Here is an 11,755-nt window from a genome sequence, read left to right on the forward strand (position 1 = left end):
CACCAGAATCCTTTCAATATAATCTGACAGGGCTCCACTTGAACTTGAAATACAAGCCACATGAAGCTTCCAGGTCTTTTTGTTGTTGTCATTGTTGTTCATGCTAAGACTGACCGTTCTAAGCTACCTCTAAGGACTTTGACTTAAAAAGGGGAGTGGGGAATATTCTGAAATGCTATTTTAAAAATTTGATAGATTCATTTCTAAAACGATTACTAAGATGTCGTAGAGACCATACAACTGTTCCCTGGAAAATTGGTGCTATTTGGTTTTTGTTGAATGCTGTGTGAAGTTTGTCGAGTATTTGAATTCTGTCTCTGACATTTACTAATAGAATGTATTTCATCAAGTGTCTTAAATATTATTAGCTTATTTCTGGATGTATAAAATGGGAAAGTAATTGTCTCTATTTCAAAATTATTGGAAAGATTAGATTGAATGTGCTTATATAATCTACTTAATAAAAATACATGTTCCCTTTATTTTTTCAGAAGAATATGCCCTTGCTTTTTACAACATCGACAGTAGTTCAGTTTCCAAGTGAGACAAAGCAATTACTGGAAGAGGTAAAGAAATTTTATTACATCATAAACCATTGAAAACACATCTAATAAGAAAATGAAAACCTAAATAAGATAGGACAATGGTTGAAGAAAGACAAGTGTTTGGTACTTCATTAGAGTTGTGTAACTGTGTACTACATGAGTATTCTGATAGTCGTTAAGATTGTATTAATTTCTTTAAAAATAGCTTTACAGAATTCACAGCTATATATGTACCTTTTATAAATCTCTCATTTTTGTTTTGTAAGTTGACAGATCAGTAAAAATTTAGGCACATATATTTGTACATATGCATGTATATGTATGATACATGTCTATGTGCCTATATATGCATGTTTTTATATCTAAATATTTATATATACATACAAACATGTGTTTGTTGTTTAAACAATGTTTTAAATCCCAGGTGGAAAACCATTTCTTTTAACAAACTGATTCTTCTGTATCAAACCTGGAAAAATTTCATGAACCATCTGGCATCCTGAACAGTCTGCAATCTGCTCTGGCTTCTTATCAGGTTTTATTTCCTTGTCATCCCATTAAATGTTGTCATTTTGCAACTGAGTCTATGACTTTTTTTTTCTTCCAGTACTTTATTCACAGTTTTAATCCTAGAAAACGCAGGGGTTTTTTTGACAGCAACTTGAATAATTTGCTGTATTGTTGTCAACTCTAAATTCGAATGTTTAGACATTATGGAATACAGAGTTAGAATTCTTCCATATCCAAAGAGAGTGAGAGAGAAAGAAGTGGGGAAAAGTGGGTAAAAGTCTTGACCAGGCACTTCACCAGAGAAGTATACAACATGGCAAAAAAAAAAAAAAAAAAAAGTGCCTGAAAAGATTCAGAACATCATCATTCATTAGGGAAATGCAGCCTGAAACCACAATGGCATCCGCAGTAGAACAGGTGAAATTGAAAAACACATCCATGTTGGCAAGGCTGCAGCACAGGGGAACTCACATGGTGCTGACGGACATGCAAGATGGCACAGCTGCTCTGGAAAACAGTTTAGCATTTCCTTATAAAGTCAAATATGGTACCCAGCAATTCTTCCTCTAAGTGTTTATCCAAGACAAATGAAAGCAGATTTCCATACAACAATCTGTACAAGAATGTTCCAGCAGCTTCCTCCTGCTCCCCAGAAACTGACAGCAGCCCAAGTGGCTTTCAGCTGATAAATAGATTTAAAAAACTGTGGTATCCCCATACAGTGGAATATATTCAGTAATAAAACAGGGCAACTTACTGATACACATCTAACATTCAAGAGCTTTACACGAAATGAAAGGAGCCAGACACAAAAGGTACCTGCTGTAGGATTCTTTTACCTGAAATTCTAGAAAAGGCAAAATGACAGTGTGAGAAAGCAGGTCTGTGGATATGAGGGCCAGGAGGGAGGCTGCGGGGGAGGAGCCCTAATGGGCACACGGGAACTCTGAAGGATGCTGGAGTCTTCATTGTGACGACCATGTGGCTGCATGCATTTATCAGAACTCATTGAGCTGCACACCTAAAGCTGGCAAATTTTAACACGTCAGTCACACCTCAACAAAACTGATATTAAAAATCAATTGAACTGTTGCACAACAATGTGAGTATTCTTAATGCCACTGTACTGTACAATTAAAAATGGTTAAAATGGTAAATTTTATGTTATCTATATCACAATTAAAATAAATAACCCCCCTAAATCAATTGCATTCCATATACTGGCAATAAACAATTGGAAAATACACTTTTGAAAGGAGCATTTACAATAGTACCAAAACCAAAAAATACCTAGGAATCAAACTAAGGCAGGCAAGACCTTTACACTGAAAAATATGAAACACAAAACATTGCTGAGAAAAAAATTAAAGAAATACCTAATTAATGGAGGATTACATCATGTTCATGGATTGGAAGACTCAATATTTTCAGATGCCAAATCTTTCTAATTTGATGTACGGATTCAGTGGAATGCCAATTAATCCCAGCATTTTTTTTTTTGGTATACATTGAAGATGATTCTGCAGTATACGTGGAAAATCAAAGAATCAAGAACAGCCAAGGCAGCCCTGAAAAAGAAGAACAAAGCTGGAGGACTTAACTGCTAGACAACAACACTTCTTTTAAAGCTGCAGTAGCTAAGATGCTGAAGTGCTGGCACAAGGATAAATTTCTAAGACCAATGGCGCAAACAAGAGTGCACAGACGTGAAAAGGCAGTAACACCTGACAGATGACACAGGAGAGATGGCACAGTTAAGTGGGGAGAGGGTGGTCTTTCAATAAATGGCCTTGGGCTAACCACACATCCATATAGAAAAATAGAAACCATGACTCTCCACCTCAGTCCTGATGTAAAAAAATCTGAGATGGATCCTAGACCAAACCATGAAGGGTAAAAAAAAGTCAATCTGTGTGAAGCATGGTATATTGAAGAAAAGAAGGTCTAGAATTTTTTTTAAAAAAATAAGATTATCTTTATAACAAAGGGATAGGCAAATATTTTTTATACAAAAAATCACTAACTACAAAAATAGTAAATAAACAAAAATAATAAATAATATATTGACAAGGTTGTTAAAAATAAAATATAGTAAAAACAGATTAATCAATTGAACTTTATTAAAATAAAAAATATATGGTTCATCAAAAAATATCATTATGTGATAAAAAGAAATGCCACAGAGCAGAAGATTATCATAATACAGGTCTTTCAAAGCAAGTCGCATCCAGAATATATCAAGAAATCCCACAGATTAATAACAAATGACAGACAATAAAAATCTTTTTAAAAGGGCCAAATGTTTAAAAAGTATTTCACAAAAGAGGCTATTCACACAGCCATTAAGTGTATGAAAAACTGTTCAACTTCATTAACCATCAAGAAAATACAAATTAAGTTGAGCATGCTGTGCATGTCTGTGGTCCCAGCTACTCCAGAGGCTAAGGAGGGACAACTCCTTGAGCCCAAGAGGTGGAGGCTGCAGTGAGCTATGATCACACCGTTGTTCTTTAGCCTTAGCAACAGAGTAAGACCATGTCTCAACAACAAAAAAAAGAAAAAGAAAAGAAAAAGAAGAAGAAGAAGAAGAAGAAAGAAAAGAAAATGCAGGTTATATAGCACTGCATTCCCCAGATGCACTAGAATGAAAAGGACTGACAATACCACGTGTTGGCAAGAGTGTGGAGCTACTAGTGCTTTTGTCTGCACTTGGTGGGCATGTAACTTGAACTACAACTACAAGAAATTTTCAGTATCTACTAAAGCTACATGTAAGAAAAAACTATGACCTAGCAATTCAATTTCTTACGTATCTACCAAACTGAAATGAGCATTTATGTTCACCAAAAGTCATACACAAAAATATTCAGAGAAGCTTCATTCATCATCACCAAAAAGTGGAAGGAATAGAATGGATACAGTGTGGGGTGCTCAGACCATGGAAGATTACAAGACAGTGAAAGGCAGTGAGCTCCTCCTGTCTGCCACAAGATGGATGAATTTCACAGACATAATGTGGAAAGAAGGAAGCCAGTCACAAAACAGTCCGTACTGTACGATTCCTCTCATTCCCGTTGACTTCAGAAACAGTGTTTGGAGGTTACTCCATTGTTGTGAAAAGAAAATCAGGAAAGACACTGACACACCAATTTACTGTCAAGGTGCAGGGTAACCAATTGCTATTTGTAGTTTTCCTATGTAGATAAAGGACTCAAAGGATGGAACAAAACACCTTTGATGTTAGACATAGGCAGGAGTACGTGAAGCTTGAATCTGGTTTTTCTCATCTCCCTTCCTTGGCCTGGTTGGCTTCATCATCAGCATTTTCCTGCTCCTCACTCCTCCCCCAGTATCCTTATTCTGATTTCTGCCTTTTTTTCTCCCTAGAAAATATACATTTTCTAGAGCCCAATCTGCCAGGAGAGATCTTAGAGATTACAATGGAAAAAACTTGGAATTCTGAGGACAGAGAAAAGAAAGAGGAAGAGTTAATGACTAGTGAGACACCATCATGTAGACTGGTGCCACACGGAATCTGGGGCAACAGAACATGATCCGTCCAGATGGACATACAGTGAAAGCTGGTGCCGGCAAGCACCTTAAGCTATATGATTGCAATAAGTTTTGCTCACCAGTGTTTATGGGGACTGAAGTATATTTCTCTTTGTTTCTAGTGCTGCCCAAGTTTGAAGTTACAGTCAGTGCACCACAAACAGTAACTATTTCAGATGTTCGATTCCAAGTAGATGCACGTGCTAAGTAAGCATTTATTCAGGAGATTTGCCTTTGCAGGGAGACACAAAGTTCAGAGACAACAAGTGAGATTAACCAGGTAACTTTAATTATTTATATGCTTACATTCATATTACTAGAGGAGCAAGGTATTGTCATTGTAGAATATTTGAAAAATATAAAGAAAAGCATAAGAAATTACCTCAAATTAATTCTACAAACTGCCATTAACATTGTGATTTATTGTTCTACCATAAAGACATACATACACACGTGTTCATTGCAGCACCATTCACAACAGCAAAGACATGGAATCAACCTAAATGTTTATCCATGGCAGACCAGATTTTTTTTAAAAATGTGGTACCTATGCACCATGGACTACTCTGCAGTCACAAAAAAGAACTAGATCATGTCTTTTGCAGGGACATGGATAGAGCTGGAAGCCATTATTCTTAGCAAACATACAAAGGAACAGAAAACTAAATACCAAATGTTCTCATTTATAAGTGGGAGCTAAATAATGAGAACACGCGGCGACAACAAAGGGAACAACAGAAACTGGGGCCCACTTGAGAGTAGAAGGTCGAAGGAGAGAGGAGACCAGAAAAAATAACTATTGGGTAGTAGGTTTAGAGCCTGGAAGACAAAATAATATGTACAACAAACCCCTGTGATATGAGTTTACCTGTCTAACAAACATACACTTGTGCCCCTGAACCTAAAATAAAAACAGAAGAGAGAGACAGATACACAGGCTCAAAACCAGGGACTGAGAACAAGTTTCTGCAAGGAGCAGGAAATGATGACATGGTTCACCAATCCTGAAAAGGACATGGAAGTGATAGATATACCAGTGAATCCAGATATGCTCATGGAAAACAGATGCAGAGGGAGAAGTTGTATTCAGCTTAAGGGAAAGTATTTTGGAAATATGGAAAATAGAATGCATGAGAAAAGTGGTTAATGGTCACTGACGTCTACTGGCTGTTGTGAAAAAGTGGTCAACAGTCTTGACTGAAAAAGAGATGAACAGACTTTTAGGGGAGGGTCACAGAGTCCATACTTCAGTTATAAAACAGAATCTCAAAATATAGATAGAAAGATAGATAGACACACAGAGAGAGAATTTATTTTCCTCTAATTTTTAATGAATATTTTTCATGATGGCTGTCATACTTTTCTCTTCATGATAACTAAGAAAACTTGTCTCTGTATTATGCCAATCTTTTCATAAATACCAATTTTCTGCTGCATAAACATATCTTTATGTGACTACATGAAATTTAGTTATTCTTTTATTATATAATATATAGATGATTTCGTTTTGTTTTCCTAGTAATTAATAATTTTGTAGCATATGTCTTCGTGTATAACTACATAGTAAGCAGCTTTTGAATTAGGAATTGTTCAGTTAAGAAAGATTCCCAGAAGAGGAATTGCCAAGACAAAATATGCAACATTCTTTTAGTCTTCTGATTGTCGTATTGCTCACCAAATATGTTGTGTCAATGTAGAATTCCAGCAGCTAGTATGAAAGCGCCTTTCTCACTGAATCTTCACCATCGTTACATATTTTCATTGAAATAAGAAAACAAGCTATTGGACTCTCATAGTGAAGATAAGGCATCTTATCCATTTAATTTGAATTAGTTGGAATCCTCTTAATGTTAAAAAATAAGTCCTATATGATTTGAGAAATTTTTATTTTCTTTTTGGGGAATTATTTTCAATGCCTTTTATCCTTTTTTAGTGTGATTCTTTTTCTCAAATTTCCAATAATAATTTTTTGAGAGCTACTATTTTTGAATGTCAATTAGTGTGGTAAGCTCTGCGTATATGATCGCTACAGTGCTATTAGATGGCAGCGATCATCACCTCTATTTTATAAGGAAAGATACTAAGACATCGATAATCGAAATAACTTATCAACAGTAATGGAGCTTGTTGATGACAGAACTGGGATTTAGACCGAGGCTGTTCAGCTTCAGAGCTACTCTCCTAATCAATAACTCTTTTGCACTTTACATAAACAGTTAAAAATATTAATATTTGCACTTTACATAAACAGTTTACTTAAACAGTTAAAAATATTAATACTTGCCATATTTGTTAAACACTTTATTTAGTTGATTACATGAAAATTACCTGCCTTTGAGTGTTTTCAGCAGACTATTAGAGATGCATTGGGTAAAGGGTTGTCTAATGAACATGCAAGGGGAGTTCTTAAGGATGCCTCAGAGATTCTTGGTTTTGCTTTTTTTTTTTTTTTTTTGGTACTATTTAACATCTTTGGATTCTAGCAAAGTAATCCTAAAATTTTTCTCAGTTTCAATGAAGAGCAGTTGAACTTGTGCCAGAATTTAACATATGTAATAGATGAGAGATTGTAGATTATCCATATTAAAAATGATGGGATAATCAGAACAGCTTGGACAAATCCAGGATCCTAAATAGGCTTCATTAGAAAACCCTACACAAAGCCAGAACTTGCAATGGCATTAATATCTCATTTATTTATCTGCACAATAGTATGCTAAAAAAAAAAAAAAACTACAATGCTCTGATTGGGAGAGCGAAAATGTTTCTCAAGCATGGACTTTGAAAAAGCTAACCAAATGCTAAACTAACATGGAACTGGTGATTCCTTAGAACTATGTCAGGTTATAATCCCTGATTTTGATTTCTTGAAACTTCTTTAATATATTCTGGGTAAATTTACATTAAAAAGTAAATTAGTGTCAGTAATAATAATATCCTGCCAGGCTGCCAGGCAGCTAGACTGGAGCTATGCTTGCCACAAAGTTATTTCTGGACAGACTGTGAGCACACTGTGCCTAGAAGTTCACATCAATTGTGTAATACTGTGTCTCACATTGTATGATACTGTGTCTGTGCATTGCTTCTTTAGTATTTCCTGGGATTTAGCTTGGAATGGTTAGAGAAAATGAGCAAATTAGATTATTTTAGTAAAACTCAGAGATGAATTTGGCTTTTAAGAGGGAAAAAATACTTACAGGTGAAGATATCTTAACAAATCGCTTTAGCATTCATGGAAAGCTTTCAAATCACAAACAAAGGGAGAATATTTCTCCTATCCCATATAGAGATTTAAGCTACGTGTCTCATGGGCATAAGTTAGCCTGCCAATAATACTAGGATACAAGTTTTACTGTATAAATGAAAAACATTAAGAAGAAATAATAAGAAAGGTTTAGCCATAACATTTGTGACTGAATCTTAGTCTGGCTTCTATTTGATCATCAGACGTGACAGATGATCTTAGTGATATGAGTTGAGACAGAATCTCAAACGTGTTACGAAATTCTTAATAGAAAGAGAAAAAGATGAGTGGGAAGGAAAAAGCACACACTGTGGAGTGAGGCAGATCTGAGTCTGAATTTTAGTTTCATCATTTACAATGTGGGAAAGTGAGTTGCTTGACCTTGAACATTTTACAGATTGAGAAATTGAGGTTGAGAGAGATTAATTTGCCCAGAGTCTCATAGCTAGCAAGAAGCTAGAGGTTTCAAACTGGGGACTTTCTGATGTCAGAGCTCAAGCTTGTCAGCACCACGCTCATGGGGCAATGGTCAGGAGAAAGCCAAGTTTCCAGGAAACTGGAATGGCCACAGAGAATGACCCTCTTACATCCTGATTAGATGACCAGCCTTAATGAGATTTTTAGCATCACGGTGGAAGAGAAGACAGAAGAGGAAGGCAGTTTCCTGTGTTGCTCCGGACTTGCCTCACGTCGCCCACATTATTCTGGGGTTGACATATATTTTTCTAGTAGGTGTGACCTGAGGATGTTGGGGCTTTACTTTTGTGCTGGTGCAGGCAGTTTTCAGGCTCATAGAAACAGTCAGCTGTTTATTTATTCATCAAACAAGCATTTCTTAGTCACCTCCTCTTTTAATTCTTGGGTCAGTAAATAAGTATGGTCCCTGACCCAACAGATCTAGCTCAGGTTCAGAGATGCACAACCCAATTCCAGCAAAGCTTTCTGTAGATTATCTGGGGCAGCTCTTACTACCCTTGATCTTTCCCACTTCGCAGCTGTTCCTGTACCAACAGAAAGCTCTCCCATGGAGGAATGGAGAAAAGATGGAAAAATGAGGCTGTGAATCGGGCTGAAGTTTTGGGGAAGGATGTGGAAGCCAGAGATTAACAAGAAGTTTTGGTGGTGGGTGTGATGTCCCCCTCCCTGCTGTTCCATTTCCTCGGACACTTAGGCTGGTCTCATGATGTAAGGGCCAACCGCTCATGTAAAAATCCATCCCAGCATCCTCAGCTCAAATAACTGCCACTTGCCACGTGCCTACCCCAACAGAATTAACAGAAGCTGCCAACAGCCCTGCTGACCTCATTGAATGGAACCGTGTCCTCAGAGGCAGGAGCTCCTTCTTCTCCTGAGTGAGACTCCCTCCTATCTTGGAATAGGAAGTCCTCTCAGGAGAAGTCCAAGCTTCAGACAGAGAAGGAGCAGGGGCCTTCATTTACTCCCCCCAGTGCTGACCCGAAAGGAAGAGGCTGAGACACAAAGTAGAATCTAAAGACTTTACTTGAGTCAAAGTGAGGACAGCTGCCTGGAAGACTCAGACCCAAGTACTCTTGGCTGTGAGCTTCCTAGAGCCTTTGTTACCAGCAGGTTTTTAAAGACAAAGGACTGGGACAGAGAGTGGGCTGGTACAAAACTGTGGATCAGAAACTCTCTTTGGATTACAGAAATAAAATTGATGAGCAATTGGTTATTGTTAAGTTATAAGATGTGGCTTATACTTCTGGTGAGACACTATAATAATTGTCCTAAATTAAAAGTAATTGATGGCTACTTGTGGCAATAGCAAGCAGTTTTAAGAGATGCATAGATAACTCAAAGCGGGCAGCAAGGTGTGATCTCATTTTAACGTCTCTTTAGGCCTCATAGTTTAAAAAGGACTCACCTTCCTCAGATGAAAGCTCTTTTTGCATCAGGAACCCCCTTTTCTGCTTTCTTTGAGGGTCAGGATGGGTCCCATGAAGAGCTGCTGGCAGGGTCAGACAGAAGCCAAGGAGAGGCCGTGCAAGGCAGCTGAAGCGCTTGGGAGGAGGCAACAGCCCCCTGCCAGCAACCAACGTTAAAAAGCACTGTCACTTCAGGCTGAAAGTGGTAGAAACCAGTTTGTTAAATCACACAAATGTGTATATTAGGCATACCTGGCTAGTCCTTTGCCAAGAGAGCTTGTAGCATAACTGCAGGCATATGAAAAAGACATGAAAATCATTAATCACTGCACAAGCTTAGGGATCAGCACCTTTTGGAGGGTGATGAGTGGTGGAAGTGCCTGGAAAATATGTACAGAAAGAGTGAAATAAGCAGAAGAAATGCCCTAGGATTCAGGGTTTGGTTACAGTGGGATCAGACACATCTGGGAGGATGAAGACAAAAAATCCAGATTATAATTGGTCCTGGAAGTGAGACTTCATGACAATTGCGTTAACTTGAGAAGTTCTTTTTAGTTCCTGGCTTCAGAGTTAAGGTTATGGTTGATGGATGAATCTACTTTTGGAAGAGTTTCTCTGGGCTGAAGTTGATAGCTAGGTTAAAATATCAAGGACTTTGGTAAATCTCCAGTGGAGCTTCACTACAGCATAGAGGGAAAAACACCAGATTTAACATTTCATTCTTGGTGCTGCTGAGCTGTGTGCTCTAGGACGAGACATTTAACTTTTTCAGCTGTGCCCTAGAAAGATTCACACCTATCTCCCGACACTTTTGCAGTGACTAAGAGGGAGAATAACCAGGAAAAAGGTATGTGAACTGTAAAAAGCTGTCGCCTTACAATGGTGATGGTGATGATCTGTATACTCTTGGGAGGATTGGTGCACATTCTTGTCTACAGCAATCATAAGCATAGGATAATGCTTCCGTCTTTAAGATTCTCATAGTAAGGTTAAAAGATACCGATATTACCTACTGTTTAACACAACTGGACCCACTACCTACTGCTTTATGCACAGAAGTTACGGGGCTGAGCGGCTCTCCATTAGCCGCACTGAGGATCTGGGATACAAATGAGTGGAATGTGTAAGGGGAGAGGAGATCTTTAGTGATCTCTGAGAGCAATATCTGAACAACATTAGCAGTGAAATGAATGCAAACCACATCTTGCCTATTTGAAGTAATAAAGGAAGGGAACAAAGTTATACAGGCAAAGAAGTGCTTTTGTTTCCCCAGCCATGAATCCTGGTTAAAAATTGCACACAAACCACAAGGACAGTCAATACCATCATCTCAACTCCTAATGTGCTGTGTTTCTTTCAGGAAAAAAAAAAAACCAACAAACTAAAAACAGAGGAGTATCACACTGTCTTCGACGTGCTAGCTTTATATTCTTTTGTGAAAATCTCAAGACGTTACCCATCTTCAGAGGTAGCTCATTCTTCCCAGGCATGGAACCGGGAAGGGTAAATGAATGAACGCAGTCATTAATTTGCTCAGTGCTGATTAAGACCTAACATGTGCCGGGCTCTCTCCTAGGTGGGGCTAATAAAAGTAAGCCCGAGAGGTCCTGTCCTTAAGGGGAGGAAAGATACACACTCCAGTATCTGTATTTGAGCAGAGAAAGTGGTTTGTCAAGAGAGAGCAGGATTGGGAATATTAAAGTATATCCACTTTATTGGGCTCATAGACCAAATGGACTCCCTATGACTCACTGAGGTACTCACATTTAAAACAGAAACCCAGTGGCTACAGCCAGGTGTGGGAGCGGTCACGTACTCTGTGTTCTCAGAAAGATGTAAGAGCATCACAGGACCCCTCTTTTCGCAATCAAGCCAAACCCGCGCCTGCTGTTGTTCCCGGGACAAACTGCTGCTGGGCCCCTCCCACCACCAGCCAGCAACAGTCTGACAGAGACTCCCAGTTTAGGGCTTGGAAACCAATCAATCAGAGCTCATCTGCTCGGTTAATCAGGGCTCAGCTG

The 11,755-nt window shown here is 38.2% G+C and overlaps 1 protein-coding gene and 1 long non-coding RNA gene across 2 annotated transcripts in view; one reads left to right on the plus strand and one right to left on the minus strand.

The window, feature by feature from the left end:
• Positions 1-1,123, plus strand: part of LOC102138476 (ovostatin homolog 2-like) — a 48,016-nt gene extending 46,893 nt beyond the window's left edge. The window contains exons 35-36 of the mRNA XM_015430354.4: positions 492-566; positions 970-1,123. Of these exons, the coding sequence (XP_015285840.3) occupies positions 492-544 (53 nt within the window). The 3' untranslated portion in view covers positions 545-566; positions 970-1,123. The remainder of the gene's footprint in view (positions 1-491; positions 567-969) is intronic.
• Positions 559-9,020, minus strand: LOC102138850 (uncharacterized). The gene is made up of 4 exons (XR_006690391.2): positions 8,960-9,020; positions 4,688-4,839; positions 2,432-2,623; positions 559-2,082 (listed from the first exon to the last, which is right to left on the minus strand). It is a non-coding gene; the product is annotated as an uncharacterized lncRNA (long non-coding RNA).
• Between the last annotated feature and the right edge of the window lie 2,735 nt (positions 9,021-11,755).

Source organism: Macaca fascicularis, chromosome 11 (assembly GCF_037993035.2).
Source record: "Macaca fascicularis isolate 582-1 chromosome 11, T2T-MFA8v1.1".
In the NCBI taxonomy this organism is placed as follows: domain Eukaryota; kingdom Metazoa; phylum Chordata; class Mammalia; order Primates; family Cercopithecidae; genus Macaca; species Macaca fascicularis.